Source organism: Ursus americanus, chromosome 12 (genome assembly GCF_024610735.1).
Source record: "Ursus americanus isolate L20-20 chromosome 12, mUrsAme1.1.p, whole genome shotgun sequence".
NCBI classification, from domain to species: domain Eukaryota; kingdom Metazoa; phylum Chordata; class Mammalia; order Carnivora; family Ursidae; genus Ursus; species Ursus americanus.
The window spans coordinates 9,407,038-9,430,602 of record NC_142138.1 but is presented as its reverse complement, the minus strand read 5'-3'; the positions used below and the strand labels follow the sequence as shown (position 1 = coordinate 9,430,602).

Genomic DNA, 23,565 nt, shown 5'->3' with positions numbered 1-23,565 from the left:
CAAGGTCAGGCAGAGAACATAAATATGTGAACTGGGCTAGGTTATAAGGAATATAGACTTGGGGTCAACATACTCAATTCGAAGGGATTTAAAGCCCTGCTAAAACAAAACAAAAAACAAAACAAAACACCTCCCCAAAAGTCAACAAACACTCTGCTGGTCAAATAAAACATCTGTAGTCCTACCAGTTCGGGAATCCAAATTAGGGCATACAAGAAGAGCATAAAATTGAGAGAGAAAAGGAATCCAGTGGTTAGCAGGACACAGAATTTAACTCTGGACCCCTTCAAATGGGAGGTTCAGCAACTGTGTATTTGTCATGGGATGGGTACCAGGAGAGAACAGAGAAGGAAGCTTGTAAGAAGAAGAGAAAAGCCTATGAGCCTACCAATGACTTTGTAGACATGCCCATTACACGTACAACAAAGTATTCTAAAATTCTCTATTTCATAAAAATTTTAGGAGAACCCCTCCTACCTGGGGCCAGACTCAGATACTATAAGCTTTCCTAAATACGGTTATATGCTTCTGGAGGAGAGAGGAATCTGTTTTGATATTCAATTGTACTTTGTTTAGCATAACACCTAATGTTCGATATAAGATATTGTCCTTAATTTTGTTTAAGGAAAACTTGCTTGGAAACATCAAAAATCAATAAGCTTTACCTTGGAATTTTATTGCAAATGCTTATTTCCTTTTAACCCCACTATCATAAAAAAAAACAATTTTCAAAATTAAAGCAGATTCCTATTAGCAAACTGCTAATAATGGTTTCTCAATAGTTTATTTCCCCACATACATCATTAAGAAACCAAGATGTTAAACCAAGCCTTTCTGCTAAACTCGTCTTGAGTTGTGGGTTCAAACCTCTCTCTTCCTTTAGTCTCATGTCTTAACAGTCACTGTATCACACATGCATCACAGATATTTCACTTTTTCCCACAATCAAAAACTGAATTTGATCCACTAAGACACAAAACTTCCTGAACCAGTCCATTATTTTCCTTAAAATTTTGAGATTTTGAGCAGTTATATCCAATTATATAGGAATACTATATTTCTCAGTTCACATGTACACTTAAAACTAGAGTCCTACACAGTATTTCTCATTAAAAGAAAACAAGATATGAGGCCTAAGGACTGGGTGGCTGATGTACTGGGCTTACAAACTCACATATAATCATTTCCAAATTTGCACTGTCCTACAAAGCAAACCCCAAGCTGTAACAATAGTACCAACTCCTGAGAAAGCGGCAGAGTTGGAAAAAATGCCCAAGACAAATTAAGCCAATTACATCTACAACAAACACAAGTAACATTAAAGCAAATAAATATTACTTTGCTTTCTATATATTTGAGTGCTCGTTACATGTCAGATACTTTATTAAGCACCTGACATTATTCTCATTTAAATGTTCACAATGTGGGGCGCCTGGGTGGCACAGCAGTTGAGCGTCTGCCTTCGGCTCAGGGTGTGATCCCGGCGTTACGGGATCGAGCCCCACATCAGGCTCCTCCGCTATGAGCCTGCTTCTTCCTCTCCCACTCCCCCTGCTTGTGTTCCCTCTCTCGCTGGCTGTCTCTATCTCTGTCGAATAAATAAATAAAATCTTTAAAAAAAAAAAAATGTTCACAATGACCCCTTGAAGTTTAAACTACTATTCATCCTCATTCTACCAATGAGGAAACTGAGGATTACACAGGTTAAATAACTTGACCAAGATCACACACCTTTGTTGTTTTGATTTGTTTTATTTTTAAAGATTTATTTATTTGAGACAGAGCAGGTGCACACAAGCTGGGGGAGCAGCAGAGGGAGAAGCAGACTCCCCACTGGGCAGGGAGCCCGATGTGGGGCTCGATCCAAGGACCCTGGGATCATGACCTGAGCCAAAGGCAGACGCTTAACCAATTGAGCCACCCAGGTGCCCCTGTTGTTATTTTTTTAATGAAATTTTTTAGAAGTATTCTCTACACCCAACGTGGTGCTGGAACTCAGAGCCCCGAGAATCAAGAGTCACATGTTCTGCCGACTGAGCCAGCCAGGCACCCCAAGATCACACACCTTTAAAGCAAACCAGATTTAGAACCTACTCTTTCTCAGATCCCAAGATCCAAAGTCTTAACCATAGTAACTTATGTACCAGTAGGGTGTATTTTGTTTATCAGCTATCAGGTAAATGACTTCACACATATAAAGCCTTGTCTGTGCAATGGAACATACCTAGCTTTTTCAATGGTATAAAACAGGTCAAATATTTTCTAATGAGGGAAAATCTATCATCAATATCTATCAAAATCTGCTTGATTAATAATATCTCTGGAATCCAAATGCTTCCCTCATTCCCACGCTATTACCTTACCTAAGGCTATCAACCTTTCTCAATTTACTACCCAGTTTAGGCTGATCCCCCTACCTGTAAAGCAGCCCCACTTCACTCAGTTCTATACACAATCTAGGCAAGTTTATTTTTCTAAAACACAGACCTGACCACAACTACTATTTTTTGTGAGAAAATGTCCAAAATTTGTAAAAGGCTAAAGGAGTCTTAGATGACCTGGCCCTTGTCAACCCCTTCTGTATCTTTTTTTTTTTTTTTAAACTTATGCTACAGCCAAACTCAACAACTTACTGCTCTATTAGTCTATAGGCCTGCCTTAATAGGGTTCTATCTCCAAGAAAACATTTCCGTTTTCCCCTCCTTACCACCATGTCCCTTCTCCCTACTCACTCACATTCTTACCTTAGGCTCACACCCCTTCCCCCTCCTCTGTAAATCCTTCCCTCACTTCTAAAGACTTCAAAATGCTCCTATGGCTTTCTGTGCTTAGCATGTATCCCACTGGATTATAAATGTCTGTTTCTTCTCCCAACAAAGTTCTCTAAAGGCAAGAACTGGGACTTTTTTCACCTCTGGATCATTCCTCCACTAGTATAGTGCGTGGCTTATAGGTGTTAAGTATCTCCACTCTAATATAAAACAAGTAATGGTGCCCTCTTTATAATACTTCCTAGCTTTCTCTCATTTGGCCCTCTCCTAATGTTGGCGCTATGGAAATAATGCCAGAAGTTTGATTAATAATATTGGCATATTATTTTAGCTGTTGCTAATTTATTCCACTTGAATTAAGTCAAAAGTAAAATCAACATTCTCACAGAACTGGCTTTGCTCAATAAGCCAATCAAAAAAGAAGCTTTATTGTAAGGGAGTCTGTCATTCACACCATTTTCAAAATCAAATTAATTTTTAAAATCAAAAGAGTCATTGAAACACATAGTTCATTTACTTACTCTATTAAGCGCTTCGGGGATGAGCCACTTTGATGGAATTCATCGGCATCATAGAATTCGTCTTCACTGCTAGAATAAGAGAACTCGGGGACAGTATTTGGAGACAAGTTGACATGGCTTGGAGAAGTCAAACTGCTACTAGGTGGTGAGTGCCCACTGCCTAGGAAATGAAAACATTTTAAATTAGGAGACAATGTTGGTGATAGAGGGAAAAAAATCAGGGAGATGGAGCAAAACAGACTTTTCTAAAATCAAAAAGTTAAGTTGGTAGAAGTCCTTACACTCTCTGTAAAGAAAATCAACACTTAAACTAGACAAAGAAAAAGGCAAATCACATTATAGAATGGGACAGACTTTTAAATGAAAAACTGCTATGTTCCCATTTGTAATTATAAAGATATCGACCATCGATATCTATATAATTGTATAAAATTATACAATCTTTTGATTGTAATCACAGTGTGTGAGTTCTGGAGTTAGAAGTCCCACAACAGATACAATACCAATGGAAAGTCAGGGTTCCTATATTATACTGTAGATTCAGATATTTAAATTAGGCAGCAGTGACACAATGAGAATGCCATAAGAAAGAATATCAAAGACCACATGAAAATTAAAATATTGTCCAGGATATCACATTCACATTAGTCATTATGTTTTGGCAGTCACACAAAAACACAAAAGCACCACAAGCACTTGCCATCCAAACTCCTTACTTCTTTTCTACCTAAATCAAAGTGAGGTGCCTGGGGCTCAGGGGCAGAGAAAAACAGAGGTCTACTACAGGAAGAATGCAGAAAAGGAAAGGACTAGGAAGAACATCTTTTTAAACCTAAGCAGTCTAAGGAAATAGTAATTAACAGAGATCCACAGAAAGACTACAATCTATCTCTGTGATCATGATTGTCTAGTAACAAAACAATAAAAGTATCAAACAATGGAGGATTACTGAGATTAATTCAACAAGTGTTTACAGAGCATCTACAGGCTCTCAGGCAATTTGTGCGAAACTGTGACAGATGCCTGGCAGAGAGTAAATTTAATTGTCAATGCTGGCAATCTAAAAGCCAAGGCCATAGTTCTAGAAGTTGAGAAATAGAAGCAATAAAAAGGAATCCAGAGTCACCCATGGATTTTTAGCCCATCCTTCTGTCTACGGTTCAATAGTTAGAGAAAGATACTTTAAAAACATAACAGAAAAAGTCTGCCACCAAAAAAGGTAATCTTACTGTGGAAATTCCAAAAATAGTTCATCTTAGCAAGTAACTTTAAATTCTTCCCCCCTTCCTCCTTCAATAGTGGCAGTAAGATGAGAAAGAGACTTTCTCCTACTGAAAGAGGTAATAATAGTAATTTTAAAAAAGCCCCCAGACCACCCAGGAATTAAAAATGATTAAGTAACATGCAAACACTCCAGGTGATCACACAATTAAAAATGTGTCCAAGGAGAAAATGAGTTTGGGAAGTGCAAACAAAAGAACCGAGTTTTTCTTATAGGAACATATATTATTTCTTTTCTCAGTTGTTACCTTATTTCTTTTTTGTATTAGGGAGAGAGTTAAAGAAAGGTGAAGAAGAAGAAATTAGGTTGAAAAAAATCTAGACATAAACCATATGTTAATTTCATTTCTAAAAATTCTTTAAATCTAGCTACTCTAAAATGCTGTATTTTAAAAGTATCTTCTGAAATAATTTATATTCCAAATTATTTATTACAATTATCCTAAATGTACTTAATCACTTTTTCAAAGTTTATAACTAATTTTATATATCTCCAAACAGACAATTTTGGCTGTTTCCAAACTGATATAATCCTTTCTTTAGTAAAAGGTGAAAGATTTATACAATCTGAAGAGAAACCAGAGTATCCTTTTTTACTTTCCTTTTTTCTTTCTTTCTTTTTTTTTTTTTTTTTTTTTTGAGAGAGAGAGAAAGAGGGAGAGGCAGAGGGATAGGGAGAGAGACAATCTCTCCACGTTGACCACATGAGCCTGATGCAGGGCACCGTCTCAAGACCCTGAGATCACGACTGGCGCCGAAATCAAGAGTTGGACGCTTAACTCTGACTGAGCCACCCAGGCGCCCCTGGAGTATCCTTTCATGTATTAAAAAAAAAAAAAAAAAAAAGAAAGAAAGCACAGGTACTGTTTTAAAAATGAACAAAAGGTGATACAAGTAATGAAATACAGAAAAAAGTCAGCCAAACATTTCAACCTCATTATTCAAATTATTTGTCAGCATTTTCCCAAGAGTTTCACAGAAGAGCTATTTTTGCTTACTTTCTTTCAAAATTCAGAAGACAGCTGCCCATGCTGTTAAATATTAAAGAACAAAGTAACAGCATCAGCATCTTTACCAATTCAAATTTCAAAATGGGCTAAAGTCACAAAGTAATTTTCATTATTACAGGACAGAAGGAAAAGTCCTGTCCAGAAAAGCAAACTGTGGAGCGACAAGCAGGGGCTTACCTCCTACTTCCTCTAGGTATAATAGGGACAAAAGCATGAAGTTCTCCTTTGAATTTGGCTCAACAGGCATCTCAATGAAAAACTAATCCGTTTTAAAACAGGAAATAAATCTAACATTAATAGCATGCCTTATAAATTACAGAAAAAAATATTATAGACCATAAGTCTAAATAAAGAGAAGACAAATTAAAATGAAGTAACTTTTTTTTGCTTATAAAATGACAAAAATGTGGGGCGCCTGGGTGGCTCAGTTGTTAAGCGTCTGCCTTCGGCTCAGGGCGTGATCCCAGAGTCCTGGGATCAAGCCCCACATCAGGCTCCTCCACTGGGAGCCTGCTTCTTCCTCTCCCACTCCCCCCGCTTGTGTTCCCTCTCTCACTGGCTGTCTCTCTCTCTGTCAAATAAATAAAACCTTTAAAAAAAATGACAAAAATGTGAAAGAATGATAAATCTAACCTTAAAAAAATGTATGTGCCAAAAGTGGCTGTACAAGGATATTCACAGAAGTACTGCTTGTAACAGGAAAATCCTAGAAACAACCTAAATGCTCATCAGCAGAAAAATAGGTAATATGTGCTCAGGCAGCCATAAAAAGAACACTGTAGGCCTAATGGTATAAACACGGAAAGCTCTCTAAACGTTCTCTATTAAATGAAAAGAGAAAGTCACAGAAACACATAATGTCATTCAGGTTAAAACAACAATAAGAAAGAACACAATGTACTTTCACAAAACTGGAACAAATAGTACTTAAATTTGTATAGAACCACAGAAAACCCCCAATACTCAAAGCAGTCCTGAGAAAGAAGAATAAAGTGGAGGTATTACAATACCAGATTTCAAAATATACTACAAAGTTGAAGTAATCAAAACAGTATGGAACAGCCATAAAAATAGACACACGTACCAGTGGAACAGAACAGACACCCCAAAAATAAATCCCTGACTATACAGTCAATTAATGACAAAGGAGGCAAGAACACTTAGTCTGTGACAAAGAAGAAAGAATATACAATGGGGAAAAGACAGTCTCTTCAATAAATGGTGCTGGAAAACTGGACAGCTACATGTAAAAGAATGAAACTGGACCACTTTCGAACACTATACACAAAAATACACTCAAAAATGGATGGAAGATCTAAATGTGAGACTTGAAACCATAAAAATCCTAGATGAGAACACAGGCAGGAATTTCTCTGACATTGGCTGTAGCACATTTTTCTAGATACGCCTCTTGAGGCAAGGCAAACAAAAGCAAAATTAAACAATTGGGACTATGCATCAAAATAAAAAGCTTTTGCACAGCAAAAGAAACTGTTGACAAAACAAAAAGACACCCTAGTGAATAGGAGAAGATATTTGCAAATGATATATCCAATGAGGGGTTAATATCCAAAATACATAAGGAACTTATACAACTCAATACCAAAAGAACAAATACTCGGATTTAAAAAGGGGCAGAGGACTGAATAAACATTTTTCCAAAGAAGTACAGATGGCCAACAGACATATGAAGAGGTGCTCAATATCATCAATCATCAAAATGCAAATCAAAACCACAATGAGATATCACCTTATACCAGACAGAATGGCTAAAGTCAAAATGACAAGAAACAACAAGCATTAGAAACACTAATTCAAAAAGACACACGCACCTCTATGCTTACTGCAGCATTATTTACAATAGCCAAGATATGGACGCAACCTAAGTGTCCATCAACAGGTGAATAAAGAAAATGTGTACACACACACACACACACACACACACACACACACACACACACACAGGGAGAGAGGAATATTACATAGCCGTAAAAAGGATGAGACTGTGCCATTTGAGACAACATGGATGAACCTGGAGGGTATTATGCTAAGTGAAATAAGCCTGACTGAGACAGACAAATACCACATGATTCCACTCATAAGTGGAATCTTAAAAACAAACAAAAAAACAAAACCCCACAAATGAATAAACAAATAAAAAGCAGAATCAGACCTATAATACAGAGAACAAAATGATGGCTGCCAGACAGGAGAGGGGTGGAGGGCTGAGCAAAATGGGTGAAGGGGAGAGGGAAATACAGGATTCTAGTTATGGAATGAGTAAGTCACAGGAATAAGAGGCACAGCATATGGAATATAGTCAATGATATTGTAACAGTGATGTAACAGGACAGATGGTAGCTACGCACTTGGGGGAACAAAGCATAATATATAAACTTATCAAATCACCAAGTTATCACCTGAAACTAATGTGAACATTGTTAACTATACCAAACAAACAAACAAACACAAAACTGGGGTGCCTGGGTGGCTCAGTTAAGCGGGTGCTTTCGGCTCAGGTTATGATCCCAGGGTCCTGGGACAGAGCCCCACATTGGGCTTTCCTGCTCAGCAGGGAATCTGCTTCTCCCTCTGCCCCTCCCCCCACTCATGCTCACTCTCTTTCTCAAATTATTTTAAAGATAAAGTTTTTAATTAAAAAAATACACAATATAGGTATATATGTACATATATGCATACAAATACATGTAAACACATGCAAATGACAGAGGGAAGAATAAAGAGGACTTTCAGCTTTTGTTCTCTATACTTTTGTACTGTCTCATTCCTTTACAGTAATAAAAGTATTACAAGTCTGACTCGAGAAAATTTTAACTTTTTTTTTTTTTTTTAAAGATTTTATTTATTTACTTTACAGAGAGAGACAGCAAGAGAGGGAACACAAGCAAGGGGAGTGGGAGAGGGAGAAGCAGGCTTCCTGCCAATCAGGGAGCCTGATGCGAGCTCGAATCCAGGACCCTGGGATCACGACCTGAGCCAAAGGCAGACGCTTAACAGATGAGCCACCCAGGCGCCCCTCAAGAAAATTTCTTTGAAAAGAAAATACAGATCTTCAAAATAAATCTTTTCTTAAGGTAAACAAAATCCTACAGTATTTTATCTTATTTAAAATGTAATTATTACTGGGGCACCTGGGTGGCTCAGTCGGTTAAGCGGCTGCCTTCGGCTCGGGTCGTGATCCCAGAGTCCTGGGACCAAGCCCCATATCGGGCTCCTTGTTCAGCGGGGAGCCTGCTTCTCCCTCTGCCTGCTGCTCCCCTTGCTTGTGCTTGCTCTCCCCTGCCGTGTCAAATATATAAATAAAATCTTAAAGAAAATGTAATTATTACTAAAGCTTCTGGCTCTATCACAAAGTTAACCACTTCATGTATAGGATGATGATAAAATTATGATATCTCCAACACAAATATGTAACACATTTCACCCTTTTTCCCATGAGCAATCAGACACAAATCTTAAATGTTAATGGGGAGTTATGAGAATTAAATTACAAAAATCTGTACCTGTACTATTTGGTGTTGGAGTCTGATGATGTCCCAAGGTAGCTAATACAGGTCCAACTGGTAGGGAAGATGGACGCTGCTCTGACTTACACAACTGAGCAGGTTCTAGAAGATTTGAACATATGAAATAAGTTAGAAAAAAAGCCAAATACAACTGTATTAAATGCAGTTGTGTGGAATTCAAAATCTTAAAGATCACTAATTTCTGAAACTGTCTTCCATTAAGTCAAGTTCCATGCTACTCCTTCTTCTGGACCTTCTATCCCCTTTATTTTTTTTTTTATTTTTTTTTTATTAAAGATTTTATTTATTTATTTATTTATTTGACAGAGAAAGAGACAGCCAGCGAGAGGGAACACAGGCAGGGGGAGTGGGAGAGGAAGAAGCAGGCTCCCAGTGGAGGAGCCTGATGCGGGGTTCGATCCCAGAATACTGGGATCACGCCCTGAGACGAAGGCAGACACTTAACGACTGAGCCACCCAGGCGCCCCCCCTTCTATCCCCCTTTAAATTCAATGGTGATATGCTACCAAGTACTAAGATATTAGGCAGGATATCAAGAGACTAGTCAGGGTAGGCCAAAACATCAGTAAAAATGCTCTATAAAACTAGCAAACACTTCTGATGATAAAGTTTTTCTAAGCATCAAACCACAGATAATCATTTTAAAATGGAGCACACGGGGCGCCTGGGTGGCTTAGTTTGTTGAGCACCCCACTCCTGATTTCAGCTCAGGTCTGGTCTTGGGGTCATGGAATCGAGCCCGGCATTGGGGCTCTGCACACAGTGGGTAGTCTGCTTGAGATTTTTTCCCTCTTCCTCTCCTGCTCGCGCACACGCCCATGTGCGCGTGCTCTCTCTCTCTCTCTCTCTCAAATAAATAAATCTTTAGGGACAGCTTAGTCGGTTATGCATCTGCCTTCGGCCTGGGATCGAGTCCCCTATTGGGCTACCTGCTCGGCAGGGAGCCTGCTTCTCCTCCTGCCTGCCATTCCCCCTGCTTGTGTGCTCGCTTGTGCTCTCTCTCTGACAAATAATAAATCTTAAAAAAAAAAAAAAATCTTTAAAAAAATAAAGTAAAATAAAATGGGGGCACAGTAGTACTTCCTCTTTAGCCCCACAAGATATTAGTTCATTCTCTTAAGGAATCAAAATTCACAAAAGGATTTCCTTTTAAGTATTTTTAAGTATTTTAAGTATTTTTAAAGGGATTTTTTTGGTTACAATTTTTGACTTAACTACATCGTCAAGAAAACAGAAATGTTGGATGCCACAAAAGATAAATGGAATTCATATACATGGGTGTTGTCCATAAGCCTTCCTTTGCTAGTTAAAAAAAAAAATACTACTGATTACTCTATAATTAAAAATACAGGTCTTTCTAATTGGTAGGCATCACAAATTTCGCCCTTCCTTCCATTACCTTAGAGTCCACCATGAAGAAGAAACCATTTGCATTCTTTTTCGTAGCTATAAAAAATACCCCAAAATAGAAAGTTCCTGGATTACCTTCAAGTAGGTCAATGTATATTAAGCTTTCTTTGGTAGCATGTATCCTGGGTCATAGGATTCTGTCCCACCAGCTAATCCAAGTCTTAGTAACGATGTTTTCCTTCCATCTCACTTTGAAAACTAAAAACTTTCATTTTATTAAAAAACCCCCAATACCAAAAATATTATCATCTTTTTCCAGTTCACTTTCTGCTGTACCATTTTTCTGTGATTCCTTTTACTTATTAAAAAACAAAACCAGGGGTGCCTGGGTGGCTCAGTTGGTTAGGCGTCTGCTTTCAGCTCAGGTCATGATCCCAAGGTCTTGGGATCAAGCCCCACATTGGGCTACCTGCTTAGTAGGGAGCCTGCTTCTCCCCCTGCCGCTGCCCCTGCTTGTGCTCTCTCACTCTATCAAATAAATAAAATCTTAAAAACAAAACAACAAAAAAACAAAACCAAAAACGAGCCCTTCAAGATTACTATGACAGCTGTACAAATTAAGTTTTTTCTAATCAGTGAATCTGAAACATTTTTGCAAATACCACACCTGGAGGTAAGACAGTCTGGGTAGGCATTGTGTTGATCACGGGTTCCAAGGGACTAGGTTGATATATTGCATCTACAGGATTAATAGTACTCTGAGATAAAGAAACACAGTACAGTTATTTTTAATTAAATGCCCTTCCAGTGCTGACCCTCCCAAATGTACGAAATGCCCACATTTCTGACAGCAAAGTCCTGAGGGTAGCTATATAGATACGCTGATTAAAATGCAAAGAGGAAATGAAATGCATTTATGATACAGAAGTCTGAGAGTTTCTTAAAAAACAAAACAACACAGTAAGGAGGGAAAATGAAAGAAATTCTGTCATACAGAAAGATAAAGGTAAATGGAAAAACCTGCAAAGAGTTGTAAAATGGTGTGGGGGAAATTTCACAAAGCCAAAACAGTAACTTCTCAATTCAGTTCAGTACTTCTCACTTATTTCTCAATTCACCACAAATGTTTTTCTATCAAAGATAGAGAGAAATGCTCTCTTACTTTGGTGTTATTAAACGTTACAACTATAACTGGTAAGTATACCTGCATCACGAGGATTTTACTTTTCCATCTTACACTATTGCCACCTTCTATCACCGTGCACACAACGTACAGGCACCTAGTTCTACAGTCACCAAAGGCAAAGGGATGTATCTTCTAACTGGGGATGCAGGGAAGAAGGCTTTCTTTTTGAGGATTGAGAAGAAAAAAAATATATACGTAGTTACAATTTTATAGGAAAAAAAGGTCTAGGTCTTTCTGATTTCAAGCCAAGAACTTGTTCTGCCAGCATGAGGACATTTTAAAAACAAGACTCCATAGTTTACTGATGCTTTTTTACTTGGAGGTGGGTAGGTTTAAACTAAGGTCATTGCCAGAGTAAAGTTTAGATCTATCATTTAGAAGACTATACCAGATAAAACCCAAGAAATAAAATTTTAAGTTCTTTAGGTTTCCTTGATCCAGAAAACTAAACTTCACATATATATTAGGGAAAGCTTATAACAGAAAATACTGAAACAGATTTAGAAGAGAAATACTTTACTGATTAATGAGCACCAAAAGTACTCAAAAATTTATAAGCCTTTAGTAATGGAAACTGAGTTAAGGGGAAAGTTTTTACAGCATTCTCATTTAATGCTTAAGTTCCAGATTTTTTTTTCTTAAACCCCCTCTCCGCATAAATATTAAAAATCACTAAATCAGATCTCTTAAATCAAATGATTTGAGCACAAGAATTCTGATGCTTGTCACAATAGTCTACTGACTATAAATATTTTAACAGGAAAATAAAAGACACTTAGAGAAGAGACCCTGAAAACAATCACTAATAATAAAAACCCTAATCAAATGAAGTAGGGAAGGTTGTGGAGTACTGGGAAGAGCACAAATAAAACAGACTAGGAATTTTAATTCCTTAGAATCCTTATTATACCAAGGATTTGGCAAGTCTTTTATCTACTGTGGTCCTCACTTTCCCAGTCTGTAAAATGAAGAAATGTCTGGATTGTATGTTCTATAGAGGCTTTCTGGTTATTACTTTATGATTCTATCTTCAGATACTGGACCAGGACATAATAACTAAAGAAATGTTTCAACAAGTCCTGTAGCTGTTCTTAGAATAAATTCCTTGTTTTTACCTAATGGTTTTCTGCAAAGAATTCCAAGTGCTTTACAAAGGCAAAATCCCATTAATATATTGACCCATGGGAAGGAGAGTATGTCACCTCCTTATCCTCACCTTTTATATAAGAAAAATTACTGAAAAGACTAAGAAATAACTCTGGAAAAAGAGACCAGCAGAATTCTATCTCTTGAATGTAATCTTTTGTTTTCCAGATGAAATGGTCTAAAGATTAAGCTTGTCTAATCTTTTAGATTTTTGCATGTATATTAAAAGTACCAAATATCTTTTGTTGCTTGTTAACAGAATATAGCTACTCCATACTTATCTACAGTCCTTATTCAATCAAGCTAAAATATGTCAAATACATTCTACACCTTGCTTTGAAAATGAATGTGCAGAGCTTTAGAAGCACAAATAAATGATAATCCTCAGCTCTAACCAGTTGTAACATTAATAACATTCATGCAAAATATAAATTATATATACATGTATTTATGTATAGCTAGCATTTATTGATTCTGTGCTCATCCTGTACCTTACAACAATGTTCTGAGGTAGATCCGGCCATCTTTCTTTAAAGATGAGGAAACTAAGGCTCAAAGGTCAAGTAACCTGCCTGAGATCACAGCTAGTGAGTAGCAGGGCCAGGATCTAGCTGTGTGGGTCCAAGAATTAAACCATGAATGCTTCCTTTCCTTTTTAAAAATAAAAAAAAAAGTGCTATAGTCCTTGATCGAATGATTCGAGTATGGTTGTTTTCTATAGGTTTAGATTTTCTGTAAGTTGAAACTTTCTAGATGTTTTTAATTGCAAATGACCAAACATTTTTGGTATGCTTTATAAAACTGCCATTTTTAAAACATAATAAAAAGTAATTTTGTTTTGAAGAAAAAGAGATAAAAGTAATTGCCAACATGATTTTCCTTAGGATCTTTGGGGACCATGACATGCTAGACAACATATATAGTCCTTTTCCAAGAGGCTTACAGTCTTAACTGATAGCTCAGGAAGAGATACTACATTACATTATATTGTATTTAGATCACATAATTGTATTGTATCACCATGGCTCAAACTCTGAACTCATACTGTGAAAAGAAAGATAAAAATTCCAATGTCTTTAATTCAAATTTTAAAAAATGCTTCTCCTATCTCTGGCTTCTTAAGAAATATGCAAACATCGATATTTAACTTTTTTTTTCATTTTAAACCAAATATAAAGGTAACATGCTATCCTTTCAAGTATAATCATGAGATGGTTTAGAAGATTTCAGTTTCCAGATCTCAGACAAGTTGGCATCTGTAAAGTCTTGGGACAAAAAAAGGGGCTGCCTCCTGCTTTAGAAACAGTCTAAACAGAAGTCACTAAGTTACCATAAAAATAGGGTCACTCCAACTACAAGTCTTCAAACTCTAACTTTTATGTCCAGATGGAAAATACCAACAATAAAATTTTCTTTTCTTTTTAAAGGAGAAGTTGAATCTAAGGGAAGAGTAAAAAGCTGAGGAGGAGGAAAGAACAAGAAAATGGCTATAAGTGAAAGAATTCATGTTGTAATTTGTTCTAATAAAAACACAATATATACCACGGTAGCAACAACAGTTAACACAGCACACAAAATCTAAAAATAAAAGAAAACAGAAACCGATAAACAATATTAAACAGATTAAGATGTTTCAATATTGAATCCCTCCCCTTCTTTCATCTGAGAAAAAAGTTTGACAAGAAATGCAGCACTGTGAGTTATGCCTTAGTCATAAAAGCTGTGTTTTCACACCATGATTAACCCTTCATGTTAACACATGCAAAGTGATTCAATCTGAACCAACACTTAGAAAAATTTTAACATTTTCCCTGCAAATGATTGCTGAAAGATGGCCAACTTTAGAAGCTTAAGGAAAATTGCAAGAGTCAACAACAAAAAGCAGTGAGTAGGTGAAAAGAAGAATTTGTGTTGAAAAATGAATAGAAGTTCAGGCTTCTCCTGACATGACTGGTTATAATGCTCTGCAGAAGTAAAGGGAAACAAAAAGATTAGATTAAACTTACTATAATTCCATCTGCGTGCTTCTCCGCATTACACTGGTCCTTAAGGAAAAATGTTAAAAATATTAACTTCACTCTTTTATGTATGTAAGTCCTTCTGTACTTTCTTCCCTATTATGAAAGCTTATTTTACTAGTAAGTAATGTTAGAGAACTATTTCTCAGCTTCTACTGAGATCATAATTCCGTTCGTACATTGCTAGCCAAGCGTCATTCTGTCACTGGCTACACCACCACCACCACGAACAGCATGGCAATTGTTTTTCTATATAGGCACTTAATTAAATTCTTTATAGAAATATCCTATGGAACTGTGTAGTCACATCAGTATCAACTATTAACAGCAGATATACTAATTTAGGATTGAAGACCCTGAATATTTCTGGGTTTAATTTTATAGTAAATTATGCTAACTACACACAACCCCCGAACTTTCACTGCACTTTAAAGGTATAAGAATCATATACCCTTAAAAGCTTGGGATAGACAGGATTTCCCATATTCTGGCTGCAGGCCCCAGAATTATAATTTTCTAAATAGATGGTTTGCTTTTTGTTTTAGTAAACAGAATCACTGTTTCCATGGAATGACATACGAATTAACACTTACTGCCTGACAAATATTTTGTATTTATTATTCCACCAACAACTCTATAAGATAGGTACTAGTATTATTCCTATTGGACATGAGAGAACATTGAGACAGATAGAGGGTGGGGAGCCAGGATTCCAATAGTCTGGTTTCAGAACTCATGTTCTTAATATGCTATTTTGCCTTGCTTCTCCAATGATGTACTTCAGGAAGAAGGTGATGGAAAGTTATCAATACATTCATTTCTGTAATTTTAATCTACCTATTTGTATTATGTAAATCGCATGTTTAATTTTAAATAATACTGTTTAAAGTTCTAGCTCCATACTATCAGGAAGTTTTAAAGTTTTAACAGAACCAATTATTTGGTCTTGGTTTTAAACATAATGGCCAACGTGTATCTCATTTATATCTATAACTTTTTCTTTAACTACTGAGTTTACTCAGAAACCTACATATTGAAGGGTCAACCAAGAGCAGTTTGAAGAATTGGGCTTTTTTTTTTTTTTTTAAGTGCAGGTACAGAAAAGCATTAACATAGCAGGCCTGCCTGCCTGCAAAGGTGGCCTTTGGCTAATGACTAGGAACTTGGATTTCAGAAGGGTCCCCACCACTCTATCAGATAAGAGTGGCTCACTGTGCCTAAACTGTTTAAGTAAGCAATATGGTTTATGCTAACAACATAAACCGGAAGTCTGGAATCTTGATAAGTGCTAGGTAGAGAGTGCTTACATGACAAGGTCCCAACGAGGGTGTTGAGTCTTCAATGAGCTTCTCTGGTAGACAACATCTGACATGTGGTTTTTCTTTTTGTTTAAGATTTTATTTATTTATTTATCTGAGACAGAGGGAGGGAGGGAGCGAGCACAAGCGGTAGGGGGGAACGGGCAGAGGGAGAGGGCTAAGCAGACTCCACACTTAGCAGGGAGCCCATGTGGGGCTCAATCCCAGGACCCTTAGATCATGACCCGAGCAGAAGACAGAGGCTTAACCAACTGAGCCGCCCAGGTGCCCCAAAATTTCACATATGTTGTCACAATTTGTTGCTGGAGGAAGTAAGCACATTCTATGTGACTCTACTAGGAGAAGACACTTGGATGTTTGTGCCTTATTTTGCCCCATGTACCTTTTCCCTTTGCTGATTTTGCTTTGGATCCTTTGCTCTAATAAAGTGTAGCTATGAATATGATTATACACTGGGTCCTGTGAGTCCTCCATGCAAATCATCAAAATCATCAAACCTAAAGGTGGTCTTGGGAACTTCTGGCACAGTGGGTACCTTTTACATATCCTTGGGAATAACTGCATTTTGTTAACTGTGTAACTCACGCTGGGGTTTACCCCTATTTGCAAAATTAACTATATACTCAGAATATCCAAAGTTACAGTTAATTTTTAATACAGACAGTTGAAAATAAATTGAGAATTATAGAGAAAGAGAAATTAAAGTTTCTTGCTCAGATGACATTTTAAATTAATTCTGGTCTTCCCCTATTTATTTCTAAATATTAAACTGATTTTTCCAAAGGATTTCTTGGAAAGAAATATTCTATACATGTGATAGATTAAATTTTCCAGAAATGGCCCCGACAAGAGGTAGTGTTCACATCCCTTACCCTAGAACCTAGGTGGACCTTTGTGACGGTCTCCACCAGTAAGTATAGCAGAAGTGACTCTGTGATTTTTCTAAGACTCCGTCATGGAAATGTCACAAACTTTCACCTTGTTTTCTAAGAACCCAACCACCACACTGTGAGAAAACCCAAGCAGCTGTAAAAAGGACTATACGGAGAAGAGCCTAGGTCCCCAGCCTGACTTCCCAGGCATGTTGAGTGAGCCACCTTGAAAGTAGATCCTTAGCCCTGCATCAGGTCATTACAGGTGATATTTCATGAAACAGAAACAAGTCATGAGGTCTGCCCAAACAGCGTATTTGTGAACAAAATTTAAATGAATGTTGCTATTTTAAGACACTCAGTTTAGATTTGTTTGTTATGTCGTGATTACTGATATACCACATTATATATGTATATTATCTAAGAAAGCAACCACTTTTAATTCTGGTATAATTTAAAATAAATTTCAGTATCTGACAAATTTTTCTCTAAAATGTTCTCAGTTAATAATGTATGCTACCTACAGGGTATTTTAAATCAGGGTTATTATTTTTGTTACTGTTGTGGTCTTTTAAGGCAGAGTCAAATCATAGACTATTAAATGTCTTCCTATCAATCCATTCTCATCATGTACTTTAGGGATTTTGTTTTACTACCTGAAAAGGCTACATTCATCCCCTCCCCGCTCCCACTTCCATCTTTCTTTTCAAAAATTGTTTCGTTTTGGGGCACCTGGGTGGCTCAGTCGTTAAATGTCTGCCTTTGGCTCAGGACATGATCCCGGAGTCCTGGTATCGAGCCCCACATCAGGCTCCTCCGCTGGGAGCCTGCTTCTTCCCCTCCCACTCACCCTGCTTGTGTTCCCTCTCTCGCTGGCTGTCTCTCTCTGTCAAATAAATAAATAAAATCTTAAAAAATAATAATAAAAAAAATTGTTTTGTTTTTGTTTTGTAAGTATTCCACAAGTGGCCTTTAATCAAGGTCAGTTAAAGGTAAATCTCAAGTAGCACTGAACTAGAGATGTAACTGAATTCAATATGAATTATGTTAATGAAACAAAGGAAAGGTCTAATGCTACTTCCCACTTAAATTATACTGCATGTTTATCTGGTTATAAATCCCTCATTCCTTAATACAAAGGTTATTCTCTTCTCAGAACATTCCCACATGACTGAGATCTGGAAATATGATAATGAACAAAAACACCAGCACAACATAATTTGGGAAGACTCCTGACCAGAATTATAGCCTCCAGTATTTTTAAAACCATGCCTACCAACAAAATACATGAAATACATCCTCATCTCTCTAATAAAGCAACGCAGCCCAGTAAAATCTCCCTTAATTATGGACCAATACACTTACTAATTATATGCAACAAAAAATAAAACACACTAATTCAAGTTTGATGAGATTCAACAAATGAGGCTGGGACAACTGGAAATCTACATGCAGAAAAATAAATTTAGACCCATACCTCACATCACAAAGATGAACTCAAAGTGGATCGCATACAAATATGAGCTAAAACTTTAAAACTCTTAGAAGAAAACACAGGAAAAATCTTTGTCATCTAGGAGTAGGCAATGACTTCCCAGATAAGCCACCAAAGGCATAAGCAATAGAATACAAATAAACTGGACTTCATCCAAAATAAAAATATGCATGTTTCTCAGGATGCTATCAAGAAAGTACAACTCACAAACTTGAAGAAAAATATACAAATCCTGTCTGATAAGGATTTGTATTTAGAATGTATAAAATCACTCCTACAATGCAATGAAACTAAAAAGAACTCAACTAAAAAATGGGCAAAGAATTTGAATAGTTACTTCTCTAACGATACATAAATGGCTAATAAGCACATGAAAAGATATTCAACATCACTATTCCTTAGGGAAATGCAAATGAAAACCCCAAGATACCACTAGACTGGCTACAGCCAAAAGACAATCACAGGAGTGATCTCATCATATACCCAGGTTCCATGGATCCTTTATCTATCTATCTATCTATCTATCTATCTATCTATCTATCTATCTATCTATCTATCTAAAGTATAGCTGGCAATGTTACATTAGTTTCAGGTGTACAACACAGTGATATGGCAAGTCTATACATTACACTATGCTTACCACAAGTGCAACTACCATTTGTCACCATACTATTACAATACCATTGAGTGTATTCCCTGTACTGTACCTTTCATCCCCATGCTTACTCATTCCATAACCGAAAGCCTATACCTCCCACTCCCCTTCACCCATTTTGCCCACTCCCCTCCTTTCCCCTCCTCTCTGGCAAACACCAGATGGTTCTCTCCATTTCTGGGTCTGTTTCTATTTTTGTTTATTCACTTGTTTTGTTTTTCAGATTCCACATAAATGAAATCATATGGTATTAACAGTTGACCATAAGATAGAAGTATTATCCAGGTGAACCTGATCTAATCTCCTGAGCCATCAAAAGCCGAGAGCTTTCCTTGGCTGGCGACAGAAGAAAAGGTCAGAAATGTGAACCGTGAGAAGGATATGATGTGCCACTGCTGGCTCTGAAGATGGAGGGAATCTGTGCAAGGACCAGAGAGAGAGGCCTTTAGTTTCGGACACTGAGTTCTAGCCAACAACTAGTAAGGAAATGGGGGCCTCAGTCCTACAACAAGGACCTGAATTCTGCCACCAACCTGAATGAGCCTGAAGTGGATTCTTTCCCAGAGCCTCCAGATAGTTCAACCTGTCTAGAACCTTGATTTGGGCCTTGTGATATCCTTAAGCATAGAACCCAGCCCAGCCACTTTAGAGTCTGATCTATAGAGCTGTGAGCTTATAAATGAATGCTGTGGACTCTGGGAAACAAACTGAGGGTTTTAGAGGGAAGGGGGGTGGGAGGATGGGCTAGCCCGGTGATGGGTATTAAGGAGGGCATGTATTGCATGGTGCGCTGGGTGTTATACACAAACAATGAATCATGGAACACTACATCAAAAACTAATGATATACTGGGGCGCCTGGGTGGCGCAGTCATTAAGCGTCTGCCTTCGGCTCAGGGGTGATCCCGGCATTCTGGGATCGAGCCCCACGTCAGGCTCCTCCGCTATGAGCCTGCTTCTTCCTCTCCCACTCCCCCTGCTTGTGTTCCCTCTCTCACTGGCTGTCTCTCTCTCTGTCAAATAAATAAATAAAATCTTAAAAAAAAAAAACTTAAAAAAAAAACTAATATACTGCAGCAGTTCAATAAAGTCTCAAAGGATTTAAAATAAATAAATAAATAAATAAATAAATAAATGCTGTTTTAAGCCACTAAAAAAAAGAGAGAGAGAGAGAGAGAGAGAGAGGGAGGGAAGGAGAGAGAATCACAAATACTGGTGAGGACCTGGAGACAACTGAATTGTAACACACTGTGAGAATGTAAAATGGTGCAGCTGCTTTGAAAAATAGTTTAGCAGTTTCTAAAAATGACACAGTTACCATATGACCCCGTTAATGCCACTTCCATGCATAAAGTTAAAAGAAATGGAAATATACCTCCACACAAAACCGTTATAATGTAGACATTCATTCCAGCATTATTCATAATAGCCAAAAAAAAAAAAAAAAAAAGGAAACAACCCAAATGTTCATCACCTGATGAATAAACAAAATCGGTATATCCATTCAACAGACTATCATTCAGAAATGAAAAGGAAATTAAGGACTGATACATGCTACAATATGAATGAGCCTTGAAAACATTATGCTAAGTGAAAGAAGCCAGTCACAAAAGACCACATATTGTGGGATCCTAATTACATGAAATGTCCAGAATAGGCAAATCTAGAAACAGATCAGTGGTTGCCAGGGATTGAAGGAGGAACAGGAACAAGGGTAGCTAGGGAAAGAGGAACAGGGAATGACAGCTTAATAGGTACAATGTTTCTTCTTGTGGTGATAAAAGTATACTATAATTTGATTACGGTGATGATTGCACAACTTTGTAAATATAGCAAAAACACTGAAATGTACACTTTAAATGAGTGAACTTTATGATATGTAAATTAATATCAATAAAAAAAGTCTAATGAGAAATTTACAAATACTTATGAAAACAAAAACTCTATAAAGGAAGATGTTCTGGGGAGAGAACCTGAAATCCAAAGACAATTTAAACATACAATCTACTTTGACAGGATAGTCCAGACCTGTACTGTTCAGTTTGGGAGCTACTAGTCACATGTGGCTATGCTCTTGAAATGTGGCTGGTTCAAAGCGTAAAATACACCCAAGATACCGAAAACTTTGTACAAAAAAGAGAATATGAAGTTTCTCATTAGTGAATTTTTATATTGCTTATGTTAAAATCATTTCAGATATACTGGGTTAAATAAAATACATTATTAAAATCAATTCTACTTGCTTATATGAGTTGTGGCATATGGTCTTATCACCTAATCTTGATAAGGAACTGATCAAGTCCTCAGATGTAGGGGCCTCCCAGATTATTTCTGCTCTATTTTACCTCCCCCACCTTCCTCTGCATTTTCCCATGAAACACCAGCTGCCTCTATCAATGGTACAAAGAATACAGTCTTCTGAACTAATAGAACCCACCTGAAAATCCCAATAACCAAGTGATGCCTAAACTCTGCTGCATATTACAAACACCTGAGAGTTTAAAAATCCCAAAGCCCAGGCGACATCCCACAGCCAGGTATGAGACTTGTTAAAGATCCCCAGGTGATTCCAATGGGTAACAAAGTCTGGAACCAATGCATTAATCAGTTAGGCAGGAGGGGAACTCCTCCTGGGAGGAGTCTGGGAGTGGGAGCCAGGCATGAGACTTGTTAAAGATCCCCAGGTGATTCCAATGGGTAGCAAAGTTCGGAACCAATGCATTAATCAGTTAGGCAGGAGGGGAACTTCTGGTAGTGACAATTAAAGAATCAAAACTGGAAGGGGTTTAAAATCCTACCTATAGCATGCTGCCTCTAAGAAGCTAATACTAAATAAACTCCAAACTACCAAGGTATCAAATTATATCCCTTTGGAGTCTCAGGTGGCAATCTCTCAAAGTAGCTGACTTCAATGTTTTATTAACCTATCAATGAAGAATAGTCCTCCAAAATGACTAATAATTTATATTCCCATCAGTATTAGAAGTTCTGCCATGTTTATCAACAGCACAAGAGAGAGGTGGCTAAATAAAAAAAAAAAAACATATAAAGTGGAAACACTGAACTATGCAACCATTAAAAATTATGTATTAGAAACATCCATTCAAAATTTATAATTATCAGGCCCCTGCTATGTGGCAGGCAACTGTTCCAGGCACTGAGGTTACAATGGTATTATGCAGTGAATATCTGTGTGTCCCCACCACCACCAAATTCAGATGAAGCCCTAACCCCCAGGATGGCTGTATTTGGAAATGGGGCCTCTACTGAAGTAAATTATGGTTAAATAAGGTCCTAAAGATGGAGCCCTGACCTAGTAAGTGTCCTTATGAGATACCAGAGAGCTCTCCTCACCTTCTCTCTCCCCACTCTCCCTCTGTCTCTTTCATCTCCTCCTCTCCACTCCCTCCCTCTCTTTTCTCTCTCTGTTCTTTGTGCACACACCAAGGAAAAACCACATGAGGACATACTGAGAAGATGGCTGTCTACGAGTTAAAAAGGGTCCTCAGAGGAAACCAAATTGTCGGGAACCTTGATCTTGAACTTCTAGCCTCCAAAACTGCAAGAAAATAAATTTCTGTTGTTTAAGCCACCCAGTCTGGTGGTTTGTTAGGGCAGCCCAAGCAGACTAATACAATGGCAAACGACAAAGTCCTTAAGGAGATTATAAATCAGATGGTAGAGAGGCAATAAAGAAGATACCAGGTAAATCTGGCTAGTGATGCAAGGCCATGAAGAAAAAAACACAAATGAGAGATTAGAGATTATTTTAGATAGAATGGTCAGGAAGGTCTCTTCTAAGAGATTTCCTGTGGGCAGAAATATGAATAAAGTGAGGTTAGTCCTGGAAATCTGGGAAAGTTCCTTCCAGGCAGCAGGGAAAGCAAATACAAATCCCTGAAGCAGAAAGATTCTGGCCTGTTTATGAAAAAGAAAACAAGCCAATACATTGGAATAGTGTGACCAAATGAGGGTAGAGGAGGTGAGAGAGTAGCAATGGTTCAAGTGATGTAAGTTATTGTAAGTAGTTCAGATTCCAAACCAAGGGAGATGGGAAAACATTTAGTGGGATTTGAGTAGGCAAGTGAAATGGTCTTAAATTTACATTTAAAGATACACACAGAGTTCATACAGAGTACATATATAACTTAAAGGATAGTATTTGAACATAAAAGCCTTAATAAAACTTCCTTCTGGAAAAAATTAAACAGCCAAACTCCATTTACTTAATCTATGTTACCCATTCTGAAGGACCTTGAAATTTAAGTCTATCAAGCTGGGCTAAAATAAACAAAGAGGTAGGAGGTATAGACTAAATAGCAGAAACGTCTAGGGGCTCCTGGTTGGCTCAGTCAGTGGAGCACGTGGCTCCTGATATCAGGGTTGTGAGTTCG

General features: G+C 37.4%; 1 protein-coding gene across 6 annotated transcripts in view; it reads right to left on the bottom strand.

Moving 5' to 3' along the window:
* OSBPL9 (oxysterol binding protein like 9) overlaps nt 1-23,565 on the bottom strand; it is a 175,925-nt gene that overhangs the window by 18,487 nt on the left and 133,873 nt on the right. For 4 of the 6 annotated variants that reach the window (XM_045799562.2, XM_045799560.2, XM_045799565.2 and 1 more), the window contains 4 exons: nt 14,820-14,858; nt 11,149-11,239; nt 9,108-9,212; nt 3,293-3,452 (listed from right to left, as the gene is read on the bottom strand). In XM_045799562.2, the coding sequence (XP_045655518.2) occupies nt 3,293-3,452; nt 9,108-9,212; nt 11,149-11,239; nt 14,820-14,858 (395 nt within the window). The remainder of the gene's footprint in view (nt 1-3,292; nt 3,453-9,107; nt 9,213-11,148; nt 11,240-14,819; nt 14,859-23,565) is intronic. The other 2 variants (XM_045799563.2, XM_045799561.2) reach the window with 1 other exon arrangement.